General features: G+C 42.5%; 1 protein-coding gene across 1 annotated transcript; it reads left to right on the top strand.

Moving 5' to 3' along the window:
• Positions 1–315: 315 nt before the first annotated feature.
• Positions 316–15,670, top strand: LOC310991219 (actin, non-muscle 6.2-like; the record flags this gene model as incomplete). The annotated part of the gene is made up of 10 exons (XM_083978849.1): positions 316–331; positions 1,944–2,068; positions 2,165–2,287; positions 9,575–9,685; positions 13,588–13,672; positions 13,900–14,061; positions 14,167–14,358; positions 14,458–14,639; positions 14,833–14,985; positions 15,513–15,670. The coding sequence occupies 9 exons, from the start codon at positions 316–318 to the stop codon at positions 14,974–14,976; spliced, it is 1,140 nt and encodes a 379-aa protein (XP_083834975.1). The 3' UTR covers positions 14,977–14,985; positions 15,513–15,670.
• Positions 15,671–21,672: the final 6,002 nt, after the last annotated feature.

Below are 21,672 nucleotides of genomic sequence, written 5' to 3'. Positions count from 1 at the left end.
ACTGACTCAACCTTGGAGTAGACATGTCAATCAAACAGACACACTCCTAATTACTTTCAGGCCTGAATGTCTCATTAATTAGAGGATTATTATTTTCAGTTGGACAATCAGAACAGTGACCAACACTGGGAAAAATATTGACTTAGTATTTAATTGGAGAAGTGGGTGTGGAACCATTAGAGTCACTTCTGCATTTGCTTCATTTCAGAAACGGAAGCTATGTCCTTTTTTGTTTTGTTTTAAGCAGTCTGTCCTTCAAACTCACTGAAGCCTATATTTACTTTCATTTTGGGACTTTGGTGCCTGTTGGGACGCATGCAGTTTAAATCTGGTGAGTAAACTCAACAAAGACGTAGGCTAGTTACAGTAAGAGAATGTCTGTTTGTGTCCTGGATGTTTAATAGAGTTATATTATTATTATTATTATATTATTATTATATATTATACAACAGTTACAGATTCATATTATCAGTTGAATATCGACATATCGATCACCCTCGGCTGTGTGTAGTTCAGGTTCTGTGACGTTGGATGAAAGATGATTAACGAGTCCTTTTATATGTTTTTACTTTAGAAACTATTATATAAAAGCATGCGCCCCATATATAGAGGCTACAGTCTTTGCTGCAGTTGGCCCCCGTTCGAATCCCGCATTGGACGGCCTGTTACTGCAGGTCATTCCCCCTCTCTCTGCCTCCCCATTTCCTGAAATGATTCGGAACAGAGCAGAGACGGATCCAGTGGAAATTGGGGTTTAGGGCCACCTCCAAACCATTTTTTTTACACAGTCTGTGCATTTAAAGGATAATTGCCGTTCTTTTTTACAACCTGGACCTTATTTCTGGTATATAATACGATCGTTTACTCACCCAGATAACTTTAGTGTCATTTGGAGTCCTTCAGACGATATTCAGATCCAGTCGAGAGTCACGTATTCATGGGTTTTTCAGTCACCTGATGATGACCTGTGTGGGCACCTAAAGCTACTAAAACTACGTTTTGACAGCATGACAGCATGTGCAAATCGCAGCTTGGAAATGACAGTTTTTGACAAATGACAGGGTTTCATACATCCTGAAAGGGTTTATTTCTCTACAACAACCGACTAACTCTACATTATCCTGCTTATTACACGGCTTAGGAGTGAAATAATTCATTTGAAACATAATGTTGATCAAAATACGACTTTTATCGATTTATAGATTGCATCACTTAGTGAATCTGCAAGTAGCCTACTAAGTCACAAATGTAAGTCACAGGTTATGATAACTGATTTAAATCAATACATACATTGGCAAGGTTGAAATGTTCTATGCTTAGTCAAGGTGCAAGGTAAGCTAACTAGGCCCAGTTACATAACCAAGTCACATGAAGGTGAGAAGATTCCGGTGCTGGTGCAGAGTTGCTGGTCCTGTTGTGGCTGTAAAGTCCAGTTAATGTGTCCGTGTCCAATGAACTACAGCCGTCATGGCTGTGTAGTTTCAGTTCTGTTGAGGGGAGTCCTTGGTCTCATTGAAGAGTTGGTTGTTTGCTCTGCTTTACTTTGTGGCTCCGTTACTTGTTAACGCAACTAGCAGACCTTGCGCCGTGCTAGCTGGTTTTTGTCCTTGAATCCATTAGTAAACACTCGCATCGCTACCAAGGTTTGGTCCAGTGGAGGCCTGTGCCTTGTGCAGGCTTCATGGAGGTTTGAGAGCTGTAGCGGTAGCTCCAGGTGAGGAGCTCAGAGGAGAAGGGCACTTCCGACAGCACTGTTGCGGAGGAGGCAGCTGCTTTGTTGTTCAGGTCACAAATAAAAGATCAGGACACTGTGGAGGCATTTGTAATGCATGCTGCAAATCCAATTTCCCTCGGGATATGAATAAAAACTGAACTGAACTGAACTGAACCTTTTGGGCCCTGTTTGTCAACATGTTGTTTTTGTTCTAAATGTTTCCTTCCAGACATGGACGATGACATCACTGCCCTCGTTGTTGACAACGGCTCCGGCATGTGCAAGGCCGGTTTCGCCGGGGATGACGCCCCTCGTACCGTCTTCCCCTCCATCGTCGGTCGCCCCATACACCAGGTAAGGAACCTGAACGCCACATTCTGCCTTTGCACTGTTAAATAGTCAAATGGATAAATGCAGTGTATAATGTGACTGCTGCTGTGGTGTGTTCAGGGAGTGATGGTGGGATCGGGACAGAAGGACAGCTATGTGGGAGACGAGGCCCTGATCAAGGGAGACATCCTGAAGTACCCCATCGAACACGGCATCGTCACCGACTGGGACGACATGGAGAAGGTACAGATGTTTGTGTTTCTGAGTCCACAGCTGGAGCTCAGACAGGAAACAGCTGGAGACCTCAACAGTCCTGAGGAATCACAGTCTGTGAAACCACCATCCAGGGTTTCTGCTAGAAAAAATTGGCACCGGACAACGTGACCGGCAGGTTTTCAATTTACCTGACAAATGTCTGAAATTCTGGTCAAATATTATCTGAATGTATTGGGCTTGAAATGATTAATGATATGCAGGCTATATAAGAATGAGGATGAATGGGATGCACATTCTGAATTTCATAACCGATAATGTCTGTGACTATAGGCTTGTGCCGATCGATCTATTGGCTCTATTGGCGATTAAGAGGATGATCAACAATTTTTTTTTCTTGCCGATACAGCACTGTCTTTTGCCCTGCGCAACCAACTGGCACATATAGCCTACTCCCATGTAACAAACAAAAAACATTCAAATATTTTTTTAATAACGCGGCTTACTGCCAACTTGAAATCAAAAAATGTCCATTCACTATATGCATTTGAAATATAGATGTCCTTAGACCTGTTTGAATCAGAAAATTGTTATTAATATTTGTTTGTTTCGACATGCCCGACCTATACCGCTATTGTAGCTACTGCACAGCATGCTTGTCAGAGTAACTGAAACAAATGCAACAAGTTTAGAGCTGGATTGAAAGTAACATTTTTCAAATAAACATCATATTCACCTTATGTAGCCCCGCCCACTTTGCCACTTCCGGTTTGGCCGCGATTGTGTTACGACTTCCGGTCAAATGCGGAAGTAAAAACTGATGTAAACAATCGACTGAATTTGCAGTATATTGCGGGACAATTACAATAAGATAAGATAAGATAAGATAATACTTTATTGTCAGATCACTCTGAAATTTGTCTTGCGTCCCATGACGTCCAAGTTTCACACAAATAATAACAAAATACAAAAACACACATTTACAAAAAGCATAAATGTTACCCTCAAAGGTCACATTTAAAGAGAAACACAAACTACCTCCTAACTCCATTCACAACATAAATCCAACATTACAATGTGTCTTGGTGCAACACCCAGTGCTCAGTCTGTACATGAACCCTAGTCTACTTAGAGACCAAACTCTGATTTAACAGTTTGACAGACTGAGGGACAAAAGAGTTCCTCAGCCTGTTCAGTCGAGCTTGTGGAACTCTAAACCTTCTATTTGATGGCAGAAGCTGATATTCCTCGAATAACACGTGAGAGGGGTCAGATGAGATATTACTTGCAAGAGACAACATTCTTTTAGTGTATGCTGCTTGAAAATGTAACTCCAAAGTTTGACCAACAATCTTTGAACAGATATGTAGCAGTCTGGTTAGTTTGGTTTTAAGTTGGACAGACAAACAACTAAACCAGGCACTAATTCCATACTGCATAACACTCTGCACTATAGATTGAAAAAATAATAACAGGATGTGTTTGTTTGCTCCAAATGACCTCAATCTTCTCAAAAAATAAATACGTTGTTGTACTTTGCAACAAATAAAGTCTACATGTACACTCCAGGACAAAGTAGCGTCCACATAGATGCCCAGATATTTATAGGAGGAAACTTGTTCAATCTCAGCATTATGTACAGTAACTGGTAGAGGGTATGAACCCACTGGGAGACCAAAAATGATTTCTTTTGTTTTCTTTGAATTAATAATGAGTGAATTGTTTTCACACCACTTCACTAATCTGTCTGTAGCATGCTGATGAACACAAGGATCATCTTCAGGGCTCAACAAAGACAACAGTGTAGTGTCGTCTGAAAATTTCAAAATAAAAGTATTTGGACATTCTGTTTTACAATCATCAGTATAAAGTGTGAAAAGCAACGGAGAGCTCACACAGCCCTGAGGTGCTCCTGAGTTAGTAACAATAAAAGATGAGTGTGTCTGGTTAACTTTAACTATCTGGTTTCTATTCGTGAAAAATGAATGATACCAGTGAACTAGATGAGGATTAATCTCCATTTGAATCATCTTTGCCAGTAGAAGTTCTGGCTGAATTGTATTGAATGCAGATGTAAAATCAAAAAAGAGAGCCCTAGCTGTACATTTAGGCTTCTCTAGATGTTTCAATATAAAATGTATTAATGTTACAACTGCATCCTCTGTACTACGATTTCTCTTATACGCAAACTGGAAAATGTCCAGTTTGTCTTCTACAGACTTGGTGAGCTGTTGAATCACAATTCTTTCCAAGCTCTTCATAACAATAGGAGTCAAGGCCACAGGACGATAATCACCGAGTTCCTTGGGGCATGTTTTCTTCGGAAGAGGTATTATATGTGAAGTCTTCCACACCTCTGGAATTATGTGAGTATCAATAGAACACTGGAAAATAGGTTGCCACACAGGCGCCAGCTCATCCGCAAACGTTTTCAAAATAAATGCACTCAGGTGATCTGGTCCTGTGGCCTTCCTCTGATTCAGATGTTTAAAGGTATTCCTCACTTGTTCAACAGAAACATCAATTTTGTCTGACTGCACGGGTACAGCTGAATTAAGAATACTGGCAACACGATCTATATTACCCCCCTCATCAAACCTGGAGAAAAAGCTGTTTAACTGATTAGCAAAAATTACCTCATTCTCTACTACTAATGTCTTCCTGGTATTTGACAACCCAGTCATCCTCTTCATAGTGTCCCATAACTGCTTAGTGTTGCTGTCTTTAAAAGCCTTTTCTAATTTTAACTTATGTGCCCTCTTTGCCTCCCGTAGCCTCCCTCTTAGGTCTTTTTCTACACGCTTTAATTCTACTGTGTCCCTGTTCTTGAAGGCTATCTTCCTCAAATTCATAGTATGCTTAATATCCTTATTTATGTGCATCTTATTATTTGGATAGATTTGTATTTCCTTAGTTGGTATCACTGTCTGCACACAAAAATCTATGTAATCTGTTGTTACTGTTGATGTCTCATCAAGGGAGCCATGATGATGAAACTCCTCCCACACAGTACAATCAAAACATGCTTTAAGTGTTTCTACACTATCAGATGACCAGACTCTAATGACTTTTTTCTCTGGTTTACTGCTCTTTAATTTCGTTTTGTAAGTTGGTACAAGATGAACCACATTATGATCTGAATTAGCTATTGGTGGTCTGATCCTGGAAGCATACGCCCCCTCCACATTTACAAAGCATTTATCCAGCAGATTATTCTTCCTTGTTTGTCCTTTAACATATTGTTTAAATCCCGGCATCGTTACGTCCAGTTTACAATGATTCATGTCTCCGACAACAATAGCTGGGGCCTCTGGATGTTGTTGCTGCAGCATGTGAACGCAGTCTGCAACAGTAGCTGCTGCTCGCGTCGCTTTGCCACTGGGAGGTGCATACACAATAAAAAATAATACGCATCCAAACTCCCTGGGCAAGTAGAATGGTCTTAAAGTCAGGAACAAGATCTCAACGTCTCTGTCGCAGATCCTGCCGTTCACGGTGTACTGACGACACCACCGGTCATTTATATAGACACAGATCCCGCCGCCCTTGCTTTTAGATGAGCTGATGTCTCTGTCCGCTCTTACCAATGTGAAACCCTCGATTTCACAGGCAGAGTCTGGTACCGAAGAATGTAACCAGCTTTCTGTAAAGCATAATAGTGATGCTTCCCGAAAGTCTGAACAGTACCTTGTGTAAGCTTGGATCTCGTCCAGTTTGTTGTTAATTGACCTCAGATTGGTGAGGATAATCGATGGCAACGGTGGCTTTGTGTGTCTTGCTCGCAGACGCCTCCGGACCCCTCCTCTCCTCCCCCGTTTCTTTCGCCGACCAGGTGGTTTCCTCAGCTCCGGAGGAATATGGTCCAGGAGGCCCGGTGTCCGGCGTGAGTCACGGTCCCATGCTGTCCTCTGGCTCTGAGTCGCCGAATATCGTACTTGAAGCAATGTCTCTCTGCTGTATACGATAACAGGATGACTGTCCCTCGCACGTTGGTCCATGTTGACCGCACAGCGTGTCTGTTGCAACCATAGTCCACATAACAAAACACCAATCACCCACGCGTGCATACGTTCCCCTATAGGAGAAGTCATTCTTCCCGTGCTCACTTGAGACAAAACTTAACAAAACAAACAGAAATCAAAATAACAAAAAAGAAACAGGACGCCATGGACGCGAGTCGCAGCCGTGCTGCGCCCCGGAAGCGGAAAATCATACAGACAATCAACATGGACAACACTTGAGGGGTGTACTTCGAAGCGAGTTTAGTGGGTTATATTTTATAATTATATATTTTTTATTGAGTCTAAAGCCAGGCTTTCCTGTACTCTCTCTTTCAACCCAGCTAGATCGCCATGGAAACTTATGGTAACAGATGTTTAGCTCATATATTCAGAGTTTAATCCTAAAATCGGCTATAAAAGCGCCGCTGTTTCACAATTTAACTCATTTACAGCGTGACTTTTACTTTGAAATCCAAGTGGAGCTGGCAGAACCAGTACGGAGGGAGAGATCGCGCTGATCCGCTGCTGTTTACCAACTGTTGAGCCGAGCGTCAGGAGCTCATTTATATATAGGCTATTATATTACTTGGATATAAGCTGCAGCATGGACGTCGGAACTATTTACTGAGAGAGGGAGGGGGGGGTTTTGTTGTGAGGGTCGACTGTCACCTGGAGCAAACTGACAAATATGATCAGAAACTCGTTCAACTCTGGACTGTCTGTGAAGACTGACGGGAAGCTGGCCTCATCCTCAGCTTCAGAGAGAGCCTTGCACTATCGGACCTGGGTCTCTGCTCCGTGTCCAGAGCCTGGTCAGGTCGGGACACGCTGTTCACGCTGTGAACCTGTTCGCTAATGTGTAAAAGAAACAAACGGAGGGATTTAGAAATAAAACCCTCCCTCAACTACTGTAACTTAAATGTGGCCATGAATAAACTTGTTTCGCCTACAGCAGTATTGCCCAAATGCAAATATTGAGTACATTTCTATTTTCACAGTTAAAAATGTCTTTGTCACCTAAACTACCCCCCGCCCCCTCCAAAAAAGAGAAAAGAAAAGAGAAACACTGTAGCATATTTTCATACGCACACCCAGCCTGAATTGCGATCAGTAAAATATATAAAAGTAGGCTATAAAACACAATTTAAACATGAAAGTTGTTCCTCTAGTTTATTTTGTTTAAATGGATAAAGCTTCATAATTAAAAGTAGCGCAATGTCCAGCTGTCAGAAATTAAAAGCAGCCTCTTATGTGCATTAACAGTGTTGCTTCGGGCTGTGATAGCGTTTTTTTTTGTTTTTTTTAAATTCGCTCCTACTCTCCAAACAAGCTGCTCACCTTGGCTGAAATCAGCGGGGACACGGGGATTTATTTAATTATTTTTAACCAGACTCTAGAGTAGATGGAGGTGGGTGCATGTCGTACAGAGCTCCACACACACTGGGACAGAAGATGAGGTCGATGCTCAACTGCTATAAAAACTCACACGTTTTCTTCCAGTGATTGTAGCTTCCTCTTTATAATGCTCGTCATTTTTTGCAATCGACAACGGGGGAAAAAAACCCGGATTTGCCAACAAGAAACATCTGAGAACGGAGTCAAATAATCAAGCTACCGCTAATGTACTATACGACTTCCGGTCGTCGCCGGAAGTTCCAACACAATCTCACAGCGTTCCATTGACTCCATGGTTGCCCCGGAGAATAAGGTGAATAAAAGGAAAACGTTAGGCAGACAGGCTCATTGTTTATGTGCAGAGGGAGGAAATTACAGCTGTTACTTTTGTTCTGACAGTGACTCCTGACACTTAAATCTGAGCTGCTTCCACTGAAGAAATCTGACATGTCAAACTTTAGGATGTGTTAGAGGACTAATTAATTTGTCTAACCAGAACTATGACACCTGAAACGGTAAACACAGCTGATCAATGGAAAGAAATTACCGCCGAGGGAATATTTTCACCGGACATTTTGACCAGAGGAGTTGGAAAATACCGGATTTTTGCAGATTTTACCAGTCAAAGTTCGGTAAATACCGGATAACGAAAACCCAGCCACCATCCATGCTTTGTGCAATTTTTAAACAGCATTGAAAGATTTGGTGCCTCCTGGTGGTGAGGTTGCACATTACAGCCAGCTGAGTCCCACTCCCCTTAAAGGACAATTCCAGGCGAATTCAACTCAGGGGTGTATTTTCCTATCATTTTAGGTCTAAAAGAAGGAATCTGAAGATTTTCCGTTTAATTGCTCCTGTTTTGCGGTAGTTGTGTCTGTCCCCACATCGCCACGGCAGCGATGAATGGGAGTGGATGACAGTTCTGCTGCTTAGGCTGTTTCCATCCCTCAAAGCCACAGACAGCGTCAGAAGGCGACTCAAACATGCACCCAGAAGTTTATTTACTTCAAGCAAGCCAACATGTTTATAAAACTAGATCTAATTCAAAGTCTCCCGGAGTCTCGCGCGAGACCCAGTTGCCGTGCTCGGTGTGTTCAGGCACAGTGGGAAAGCTACCGTTTGTGTCATAAACACAGGAATATCAACTCTTGACTTGCTTCAAGTAAAAAAAACGTTTCCTGCGCATGTTTGAGTCGCCACCTGACGCTGTCTGTGGGAAAAATGTACACTTCAAGCAAGTAAAGAGTTGATATTCCTGTGTTTATGACACAAACGGGAGCTCCCACTGCACCTGAACACACCAGCATGGCAACTGGGTCTCGCGGGAGACTTTGAATTAGATCTAGTTTTACAAACATGTCGGCTTGCTTGAAGTAAATAAACTTCTCGTGCATGTTTGAGTCGCCATTTGACGCTGTCTGTGGAAAAAAATTGCGGCTTTGAGGGCTGGAAACAGCCTAAGCAGCGGAACTTACATCTGCTCCCATTCATCGCTGCCGTGGCGACGCGGGGACAGACACAACTACCGCAAAACAGGAGCAATTTAACTGAAAATCTTCAGATTCCTTCTTTTAGACCTAAAATGTTAGGAAAATACACCCCCGAGTTGAATTCGCCTGGAATTTTCCTTTAACTCTGACTTTCCAAATGTGGTAAAACGTATGGTGGCTTTAACATGCAACATGCAAACAGGAAAGATAGTTTGGGGAAGTGCACACTCCGTTTATATGAAGGGTTAACACGGTAGATGGTAGTTATGAATATTCCTAAGAAGATCAATAAATGTTACACACTGGCACTTCAACTTGGGATACATGACGATGAATGTATTAGATCTGACCTGGAGGTTTGTAGTTTGTTGTAAATATGAAGTCAGCAGCTTTGGTTTGTTGATCTTCTAACTGGATGTTGTGTCCTGCAGATCTGGCATCACACCTTCAACAATGAGCTCCGTGTTGCCCCTGAGAAGCATAAAGTCCTGCTGACCGAGACGTCGCTGAACCCCAAAACCAACAGGGAGAAGATGACACAGGTTTGTTCAGACTATGAGTTACACTGAGACAGGTGCTGCTCTTCATATGAAAAACATCTAAAGACTATGAAGCTGCTTTGGACAGAAGGTTTACTTGTTAGGGGCCAAGCAGCATGAGCTACCGGGAACCTATTGTTTTCCCTAGTCTTCGTCTTCTTCGTCTTCTTCGTCTTCTTCTTCTTCTTCTTCTTCTTCTTCTTCTTCTTCTTCTTCTTCTTCTTCCTCCTCCTAAGAAATCCTACTTACAGGAAATATCACCAAACATTGCACATAGATTGAATCCTACAGTACATGCTACAAAACTTATTGGGTCTCATTCATGAAACGTGAGCAGCACGGATTTGTGTGTAAACCCTGAGCAGCGCAAATTTACGTGGATTTCCGCATTCATCAATCTTTTAGTAGTGCTGATTTTTTCGTAGCTACTCACAAAATCTACACCTGCTCCGGACTGTGTGTAGCGCTTGTGTAAATGTAGGAATGCAGATAAATACTGCTTGTCACTGTTGAAAATTACAATTTTAATCCGTATTACTCTCTCTCATGTTCAAAATACGCCGACGCCTTTGAAACACGTAATTTAAATATGACAAACAATTAGAAATATTTGGAGAGAGAGACGTTTTAGGGATCGGACACACACAAATACATCAAGGCTCCATCTTATGATGACAATAATAAGATATAAAACCGGTTTTGTGTTGCTACACACTTGGTGGGCGCACACTCCACCCTGCGCAGCACCGCAGTCGGCACCGGTTTGGATGGAGCTGTGACAGACGGCTGGTGCTTCTGTAACAATATAACCTGCCTATATAACTTCATGGGCCCTATTTTGCTGGCGCAACTCAGGGTGGCGCAGCGAGGCGAGCCCTGACGCAGCTGGCGCAGTGGCATTTTCCTCCAGTGCAACAAGGTGCGCAGCGGATTCGGTAAATTGGCAGACTGCTGTGCGCCGAGATGGGAGTGGTCGCGCAGCAGGGGGAGGTGTCGACAGATTCGCCGTGGCGCAGTGACAATTTGTTGCCGATAGACCGCGCGGAGAGTGCGCCGAAAGCTCGCCAGCTCCAACCTGGTCTAATCTCAGCGCAAGGCGAAGCGCAGCCAGCGCAGTGGCAATTTGACTGCCCAGCGCGCAGTGCAGACACGTCACCAAGACCTCACAGGCAGATTTCCACACTTCCAGGCACATTTAAATGCAATTAACAATAATAATAATAATAATAATCATCACAATAACCCCTATTTATTGTATCTGAATCAGCACATACACCTATATCTATAGATTGTCCCGTCACACTGATGGCAGATCAAAGGCTTGCGTAATGGAAACTCAGCCTGACTGAATTAACACAGATGAAACCAGGGAGGGACTGAGACAGCCGTGGATGTCCCAAGAGCAGGTGTTGACACTACACACTGTGCCGTTGCAGATGATCAGCTATTTATTTATTTACTTATTGATTTATTAGGGGCCAGCGCCGCATCGTCACGCGACCATAACAAATAAAACTGAAATGCCTCCGTTACGCACAGCGCTGTTTGTTTATGCTGTGATCTGTGCACACGTGTTTAAATATAGGTTAGATAGATAGATAGACCTGCTCCCTCCTCCTCCCTCCCAGACTACTTTTGCATCATCAGCCCGTGAGGTCTGTTCGCGCGACCGGACACTGCCAGCTTGGACCGGACCAGAACATCAGTTTCCTCCCGTCTCACTTGCTCTGACAGATTGAGAGCTGTTGCCCAGTAAAAAAAAACAAAAAACAAAACACACACACCCCTTTTCCATTAATAAAGACACTCATATTTAGTAACCTATATTTAAACACGTGTGCACAGATCACAACAACAAACAGCTGTGCGCAACGGATGCATCGCGGAGCGTCTCTCTTTTTCTTTTTTCTTTAGAATTTACCTGAGATGGAGATGTTAATATCTGCTCACTATGATGCCAGGCTGATTGTGGTTTGCTGTGAGAGATGATAGTTTATTTGTTTTCAGTTTTATTTGTTATGGTCGCGTGACGATGCGGCTCAATAAATCAATAAGTAAATACATAAATATAGCAGATAATCGTGTAGTGTCAACACAGCAGTAATCCATCCTCATCTTTCATCTGTGCAGCCTTTGATGTGTCATAAGTGTGACGGGACAATCGATATAGATGTGCTGAATGTCTATGCTGTAATCTGTAGGTGCTGATTCAAATCTTCTCTTCCACGGTGAAATCAAACGTCCGCCTTGCGCGCGCGGCGGATTTAAAGGCGAGGAAAGGAGCTCATTTGATTGGTGAAGATCTGACTCGGCTGTGTCAAACCCACTCCACGCCTTCTCTCCTCCCTCTATGCCATTTGCGCCGGTGGGAGGGAAGTAGGCGGGATGCGCTCCGCTGCGTCTCGAAGCAAAATTGCAAACTGCTCCTGGCCACTCCCCGTTGGCGAAGCGAACGCGGAGCGCAGGCCTGATCCACTGCACCTGCGCCAGTCTACCAAAGTAGAGCCCCATGTGTTGATACAACCATGCTCCTCTACAGCTGAGGCTGTGAAGAGCCTCCTCCTCCCGTCGCTGCCGTAGCTCTGGAGTTGTGTTTTTTTTTTCATGTTTCATATCGAAATATTCTAGCTTTACTTCTTAAACGGTTCTTTAATAAACCAAGGATAGGCCTACTTAATTCACTAAATCTGTTTCTTCCCTCCAGCCTTTGACCTGTTCCAGTCACACCACTACTAACAGAAGATAATTAAATATTTTTTTCTGGACTCCACTTCACCCAAAATGACTTCGATCTGCGATTTCTCTTTTTTCTCTCTCTCCCTCTTTCCTTGTTTGCGCCATGGCCGCAGGTGAGCAGGATGCACCTACCTCCTTATATGGTGGTCAGGATCTACTTATATGGCTATTCATGTATGGAGATCTATGCTAATTGCTGATCACCGGGGGCGTGTTGTTAGTTTACGATGGGTTGGCATTCATCATCTTACACACGTGTTTACGATCAAATCTGAGTTTCCCGCACCGTTCATGAATCCGGAGTAGAATTTTAGTAGAGTGAGCTTTTATGTGCACATCTACACAGAGATTTACTCACGTTTCATGAATGAGACTAAACCTTTCTTGTCCCACAGTTTTTGCTCAATTGACACCAAATTTGCTGCATTGAATCTTCAGACTGTCCTTCACAAAAAAATGACAATATTTTGGAGTCATAGATGATGAAGTTTGGAAAATATCAGGATTTTATCTTAAAAACTGAATTTTTGAGAACATTTTGAATTCTGCTCTCATGTGAACTATTGGGGTCAATGTAGTAGGAGTCGAAGAATGGCACTTTTAAACATCATATTTTCTCTTATGAAGCAAGACACTTATTGTTAAAAACAAATCATCAACATTTCCAAGCTGGAAATGACTTGACATACTAATGCATGCACAAGCTGTGCCTGGCTGTCACTCAAGCGAAAATATCGAGCAAGAAAATATCGAGCAAGATGGACTTCAAGAGAAACCTACTGGACATACTCTCTCTTCTTCTCCTGCTGCAGGATTCTAAAAGTAGGCATAAAGCCCCGTCACTACACCAACTTGCTGATTGGCTGAATGTGGTTGTCTGTCAACGCCACAACTCCCACCCAGTTCCCGCCCACCCCAAACGCTTACAGGGGGAATGAGGTCAGACTCTCCCAAGAAATGAAATGAAATGCATTTCCGCGAGAGGCTGGTTTACGAGGCTAAGTTCAAGCCCCAGCCAGGGCAGAATGGAGAGTTTTGGACCTATTTTGTCTCTTGTTACTTAGAATTGCCTAAATTTTCCCCAAATTGCCTGGCATCATTCATCATGGCTGTGAAGCAGCTTTAATTTTCATTGTTTCCTTGGTGACATGCATCCTCCTTTTGTCCAGATCATGTTCGAGACCTTTAACTGTCCTGCCATGTATGTGGCTATCCCTGCCGTCCTGTCACTGTACGCCTCTGGTCTTACCACAGGTGAGAACTCAAAGCTGTAAGATCTAAAACTGATCACATGTTCTTCATCTTCATTTCTGTTTTACAAACACATTACATCCTCCTTAGAAGCTCAGTTCTTCAACAGTCGGTCCTCTGGGAGCATCTAGTGGTCATTGAAAAGAACTACACATATTCCTGTGCTGACCTTAATGTTGATCTATGACAGGTGAGGGTGTTTCTCTTCTGATTGGATGTTTGTCTTGCAGGTATTGTGATGGACTCTGGTGACGGTGTCAGCCACACTGTGCCCATCAACGAGGGCTACGCTCTGCCTGACGCCATCCTCCGTCTGGACCTGGCTGGAAGAGACCTCACTGACCTCCTGATGAAGATCCTGACCGAGAGAGGCTACAGCTTCACAACCACCGGTACCAACCTGCAAACCCACTGACTTTTACTTCTGGAGAGCTTCAGATGTTGTAAGATTTGTTCAGTGTCTGTGTCATTTTCTAACTCAAACCTCTGAACTCCAGCTGAGCGTGAGATTGTACGTGACATCAAGGAGAAGCTCTGCTACGTGGCTCTGGACTTTGAGCAGGAGATGCAGACGGCAGATTCCTCGTCCACCCTGGAGAAGAGCTACGAGCTCCCTGACGGACAGGTCATCACTATCGGCAACGAGAGGTTCCGCTGCCCTGAGACGCTCTTCCAGCCTTCGTTCATCGGTTCGTGATGCTCCTCAACCCTGAATTATACTTGTGGTGGTGGTGGTTCTGGTATTGCAGGTTCAGTCCAGCACTAAAATAGCTCTTCTTTGTGTTCAGGAATGGAGTCGGCCGGTGTCCACGAGATCACATACAACAGCATCAATAAGTGTGACGTAGACATCCATAAGGACCTGTACGCCAACATTGTGCTGTCCGGTGGTACCACCATGTACCCTGGCATCGCTGACCGCATGCAGAAGGAGATCACTGCCCTGGCCCCACCCACCATGGAAATCAAGGTACAGATTCTTCATCAGATCAGTGGAGGTGAAGCTGTCGGAACAGAAGCATGTGGGAGTAACTCGCCCTACATGGTCACTTAAACATTTCAGTTCTTGTATGAAATGCAAGTAGGTTTTGAGAAGAGTGAGCAGGTGATGGACTCGTAATGCAAACAGGAAATTACGGTGCTTTCCCTCCTCTCTCCTGCAGATCATTGCTCCTCCAGAGAGGAAGTACTCTGTCTGGATCGGTGGCTCCATCCTGGCCTCCCTCTCCACCTTCGAGACGATGGGGATCACCAAGCAGGAGTACGATGAATCCGGTCCGGCCATCGTCCACCGCAAGTGCTTCTAAAAACCAAAGGTCTGTGTTGTCGTCCAGCGACCTTTAAATGTTTCAGCAGCTTAATCTGAACCTGCCGCCGCCTCCCGTCAAACATTCCTCAGTATGTTAGTGTACCTCCATTCATAGCTTTCACTCCTCTGGTGATAAACTACTGATGGTCAGAAGAACAAAAACTGTATCATAATTGAAAAAACGTCCCACCTCTCCGAATGTTAGCTCTGCATGTCGTCTTTTCCTCTGCTTTTTTTTCAGATGAAAGTCACTCCTCAATCCACTCTACCATTGTTAACCCTCCCTGGAGGTGAAAGTTAACCTTAAACATGCGAATTCAACTACTTTAGTCTATTTTTTTTAACGTCGTAAAAACGCTGCAATTGCCTTTTGCTACAGACTGTAAGAGTATGTTGCCATGGATACATGACAACAAACTTCCATTCATACCAGTCATACGTGCCTGACGCAGATCACTGGATTTCACCTTCCCGTTCAATAATTTTCAACAAAATGCCAACATTTGATGTTTACAACTCTCTGTGTTTCCACAGATCCACCGGAGCTCCGTCTCTCTGCACCAACCGCCGCCGGCATCGCCCCCTTCCCCCCTTTTCCCTGCTGTTAAGCTGGCCTGCCCTCCCTGCCCATGAACCAGTCTGCCATCCAGTCCTCCCATTAAGCTGGCCTCCTCTGGATGTTGTTATGATGCCATGTAAAGCCCTTTGAGACAAATTGTTTGTAAAAATTGGCTATACAAATAAAATTGCATTGCCTTGCCTAATGTCATCATTTGCTGCTTTTTAAAAACAAACAAAAACACAGGTGTTATAAAAAAAAAAATAGACAACTAATCTAGCACAAGTGCCTCTTTAACTGAGATTAGAAGGATTCCAGCGTTTGTGCTTGGTGCAGATGTAGTGGGAGCAAGTTCCACAGAGAGGGAGCTGCAACACTGAAGGCCTTGATCCCGAAGGTGTGTCTACTTGTGCGGGGGATGGTGAAGAGATCCAGGTTGGCAAACCACAGGTTTCATCAGGGATGGTGAACATGGAGGAGGTTGGTTAAATACTGAGGGGCAAGTGTATGCAGAGGTTTGTATGTAAGGATGAGAAGTTTGAAAGTTATCCGATATTTGATGGGGAGCCAATGCAGCTGTTTAAGGACAGGGGTGATGTGCTGCCAGGGTTTGGTGCGGCTGAGAACCCTGGAAGCCGAGTTTTGCACATGTTGAAGCCAGTCCAGAGTTTTATTGGTGACCCCATGGAGGATGGCATTAGAATAGTCCAAACATGAAGTGATGAAGGCGTGTATGGAAAGGCAGGTCAGAAGAATGAAGTGGGTAAGGTCCAACAGGACCAGAATGCTGATGTGGCCAGAATCTGTTGTTTGTGATCTTCACCAGGGTGGGGACTTGTAGGCAGATTGAAATGGTTCGTAAAGTTCATGTGATGGTGGAGCTGGGTGGTAACTGCTCTTCCGAGTGTCTTACTGATGAAAGGGGGATTGGAAATTGGTCAATAGTTGCCAAGGTCAGAAGGGTCCAAGTCAACTTTTTTTCAGGATGGGAGTGACAGAGGCCTGGGTACCGAACCAGACAGAAGTGACACATTGATAATATTTGTAATGTGAGAGCTGACGGACAGGAGGCAGGCCTTGACCAGAGCCGTGGGCATGGGATCAAGGGAGCAAGTGGAGGCCTTGGCCTTGGTGACCAACTGAGTTATTTGAGTAGTGTTAACTGGGGTGAAGGAGGAGAAGGAGGGACATGTGACAGGTAATTATCAGTAATCAAGGCTTTGTTGAGACTTTGAGACCTTACTCGAGTAATGGTTCATTACTCAAGGCACCGACACAGTGCTCGAGTACGACATCTAGTGTTCAATAAAATGAAGTGCAATTGAGACGTGTCATTCTTTGGTTCAGTGATTGTTTGAGATTTGATTTGCCATGCACACTCTGTTCAACTACACTAACGTTACATGGTTGTATGGTTTCAAGCTGACACAATGAAATATAAAAATATAAAATAAACATGAAGTTACTCTGTTTCTTATTTGGCATATCTGATTGTGGTAGGCTTTGGTTATAGGCTACTTAGCAGATATATTAGCCTATGCTATGAATCACATTCTCTTCTGATACAAGTCTAAACAGTCTATGGCTTAAATGATGTGAAATGGTGCAGAGTAGATGACAAATGTGATCTCATTTGAAAAGAGAAAAGATAAGCACAGAACGAGATTTGAACCTACATCTTGAGGTTGACAGAGAACAATGGTTTATGGTTATTGGTTTCTCTAAAGGAACGTGTTATCTCTATTTTGAGATCAGAAAATAAGTAAATGAATACATGTTTCAACAGTATAGTGTGTATCTGCAAATATGTGACTAAAGATGAGAGTGCTTTTCCTTATGCCAAACAGTGTGTAGTTTGTTAGAGACACATCTGCTAATATATTGAATGAAGTGCTGTTTGGTGCAAAAGTTAGATTTTGATAATGCTATATGTAGTTTTGGTTGCAGTGCTTCATTTTGCAGGATATACTGTAGGCTATGAGCAGAGTGCAAATGACAATTGGGGGGTCAGCATTTTACACAGCACAGTACAGGCACATGCTTGAGTTAACAGAAAGTCTTCCAGTATCTTGCTTGTTCAATAAAATGTCTACAGATGATGATGAACCAAATTTTACACAATTTTACAGTTCATGCGGCACATTGTACCACACAAATAACTTTTGCAGTCACCAACAAAATATTCTAGATCTAAACTGCCAGCAAGTCAGACACACACACACCCTAGCAAATCCTGGAGATCCACACAATGCTGGACCAGAACCAAACACACTATCTACATAGCAATGACAATGGCAGGTGTGTTACTGTGTGCTCTAGTCTAGACAGATTCACATCCTGTAGGTACTAGTCCCAATATTGTAACGAGGCTCAAGAGCCTGAGCTAGGATGACTCGTATCTTTCCCATTAATTCAGAAGTAAGAAACATATTAGACTATTCTAAGAAAACAGCTCACAAAGTTTGATTTTAAACCACCGCTCAAAGACTATTAAAATGAAATTATACTCAAAACTTATTTTTTAATGTGCTACATATAGGCTACACCAATGGCCCAACACTGCACTACAAACACGCTAACATCCACATTAAACTTCTCATTCACTTTTCAATTATGTTGTTTCCAAAAGGGGGCAACTGTCAAACCTGGCAACGCAGCTTGCGGCTTTGTTTACAACCTGACCCCGGTCTGCAGTCAGTGCACGCTAGCTCCGCTAACCAGAGTGACATGCACAGGTCACAAAATGGATCGATTTCTAATAAGAAAAACTAAACGGACAGGCAGCGTGGTAAGAAGACATTGTGACGTTAAAGAGTCAGAGGAAGCAACATTATGAAAATCAACATGAAGACGCCAGAGACAAGCAGGTAAGGGCCAGGTGTTAGCTACTAGCAAAAAACTAAAGGTAGGAGGCATACGTACAATACGTAAAATAAAGGTTAAATAAAATAAATAAAAACAAGATGAGCTGTAGACACCTGACACGATATAATTCTGAAACTCTGAAAGTTAGTAAGTAAGTAAGTGTATTAAATAGCTTGGTAGCTACTTACATTAATTTACAGCGCTCCATGAGACTGCGTGAAGTCTTTTTTTTTTTTCTTTTTTGAAAGCACACGCCGACTTGGATGTGAGCCAGTCAGAGACACGCAGGCTCAGGCAATGAAATGGTTTAGTCCACTAGGGGTGTCTTAGATTTTACTACAAGCATCTTCCTGACATGACTATGGAAAATTCTGTATATCGTAGTATTTATGATAACTAATAAGAAAGATGAATGTTTCAACCCCCCCCCTATCTGTTATTTGTACCTGTTTGTCAAACCCCCCATGAGGCATTTTGGGTGTTGAAAAAACCAGGCTTGTTTGCAAAATTGTGTTTTAGCAATTGGAAAATAAAACGATAATACTGTCAATGAAAAATTATGATATTTTAGATCCAAAGGTCAAAGGTCAACTCCATTCTCACAGTGTTGTGCAACACCTCAGGTCATTAATCAAGGCTTTTACTCTGAAAGGAGACTTTGACCATGTTTCCTGTAACTGAGGAACAAAACAAACAGGAGGTGGTGATTTTAGTTTTCATAAATGTAAACACTCAGTTTTCTGTTGTTTGAAGAGAAACTGCAGTAAAATAAGTGAAAATAAATCATAATCTTTTTATTTATTCATTTTTTACTTTTATCTTCAGACATTTTGGTTTTAATACGCAAACTAAGTAGGCAGTGTGTTGTCGATGGTCTACAACTGGACTGATGGACTGTAGGAGTTATTTCACCCCAGTAGGAGGCAGTAGTGCAACATCCTGGACGCTGCTCACACCCACAGAGGAATGAGGAAACATTGGACTTTCACTTGTGGACATTTACCTGTGCTTACACAGCTTTTACCAGGTGAGTAACAGAAACAAGAAAAACAGATATAAAGACGTAAAGTAAAGTCACAGTGAGTGAATGACGTCTGTTTGTGTCCTGGATGTTTAATGGAGTTAATTATTCAACAGTTACAGATTTACATCATTTATTGAATATTGATTGATAACCCTTGGCTGTGTGTAGTTCAGGTTCCGGTTGTTTGTGTCTTTACTGTGACGTTAGATGAACCAGTGTGTTGGACTGAACCAGGAGACTGACAGCTTTTAGAAAACATAATTTATGTCCTTTCATATGTTTTTACTTAGAAACTACTATTTATTTATTAAGTCAAGTCACACCTTTGTTTTCTTGTTTATGCAGCAGCTGTCCACCATCTTTGTTTTGATCTGATAACAGAGGCCTATCACTGTGTGGTTACATAATGTATGTTCAATCATTAACATGACCCACAACCAGCATTTTACCGTCTTTCAACAGTCTGTCTCTGTGCTTCACTGTGAAGAACAAGTCATTATGTTTAGAATCTGTTTAGTGAGTTTCCTCCTGTTGTTCAGTGTTTCCTGGTAAGCCTCAGACAGACCATGAGTTCCACTGAAGGAAGTTTAGATGATTGTCTGTAGAAACAGCTCAGATCTCCTCTGGACAGCAGCTCTGATGCTGAGGACACTAAGGATCAGAGTCTGACACATGATCAACTACATCAGTTTTCTGGAGGTTAGCGGATTGGAAGCTAACAGGCTAACAGGCTAGGAGGCTAGCAGGTTGGAAGCTAACAGGCTAACAGGCCAGGAGGCTAACTGATGTAACACAGAACCAGTTTCTATAAATCAATGTGCTCACAGTGACTGTGCAAATGTAAAGACTGAATATGGCTGAAGTAGCTCTACATAACTCATACTAAAATGTTGCTCTTTTTAACAATCAGAAAACAACCAGTGAAGTTAAAACCTTTTGGAAAACGAGCTGAACATGGGGGAGCGGAATCCTAAACCTGATCCTGGTGAGTTCATAGAGTAAAATCCTTCTAGAGAAGTTTGACCTGTCAGCAGCCATTTTGGCTCTGACCAAAGGAGAGTGTTAACACTCTCACTACTGTCTAATCTAGATCGATATTCACCGAACGTTGTTCAGATTAAATTATGTTTGAATCTGAATTTAACTGGACACAGTGGACAGTCAGAACTACTCTGCTGTTTAGTCAGATTCACATTTATAGATTTTATCTTCAGGATTGAACACCGCAATAAATTCCTATTAAATATAATGTGTAGTTGTGTCTCTTGATCTGAAACTCATGAGGCTCATCACACTGAGAGGAAACAGAGTTCACATTAACTTTGATCTGTTCTCTGGGATTACACTCAGATTAAACTCTGTTCAGATTAAATCTATTTATTTTTTATTTACATTAAATAGAAACATATACTATGAATTAATGATTAATATATGTATGTGCTGTTTCTTCGTCTGTGGTTTTGACTGAATCTTCTGTCCTTTACAGATGAGAGTGACTCACAACTGAGTCACAACTGTTCCGTTTGATCACATCTGAAACTTTACAGTTTAAACTGTGGGATTTAATCAGCTCATTAAAACACCAATTAATTGATTTCAAATTATCATTTGTTCTATTTCTTCTTTAGTGGTAATGACTGAATTAATGTGTAATTCTGTCCTTCACAGTGATAGATGGTCCAAAACTCATCCTGGGTGCTGCAGGTAACTGCACTGATTTACACCTGTTTTAATGATTAAATATTACACAAAAATGAACACATTTTAATCGCACTTATTTTTGCACCGCGGAACGTTTCTCACTGGATGAGTTTCAGGCGTAGCCGGATTATACTGGAGCACAATTATTTAACGAGTTAAAAAGCCACCGCTCGTCGCGGTGCAGCTGATCAGCTGATCAGCTGACATGTGGTCAAGACGTAGCTACAGACCTGTCACTGCCTCACGTGCATCTCAGAGCTGTCTGTCCTCAGCCTGTCCTGACCTTTCCCTGAACATCACACAGGGACAACATGGAGCTGTGTGATTGGTTACTGAGATTTATTAATGTTTACATCAGGCTGAGTCCAACAAATCAGTTTATGCTTCTGTGATTTGGTTAAATACAGTATCATCATAGTGTAGTGGCAGGAAAGACCATTTAATCTGTTCTCAGGTCAAACATTTATATGCGATTAAAAATGCGATTAATTTTGATTAATTACAAAGTCTCTAATTAATTAGATTTTTTTTTATCAAGTCCCGGC

The sequence above is a fragment of the Trachurus trachurus genome (assembly GCF_905171665.1).
Source record: "Trachurus trachurus genome assembly, chromosome: 9".
NCBI lineage: Eukaryota > Metazoa > Chordata > Actinopteri > Carangiformes > Carangidae > Trachurus > Trachurus trachurus.
This window is presented reverse-complemented; position numbering and strand designations above follow the sequence as displayed.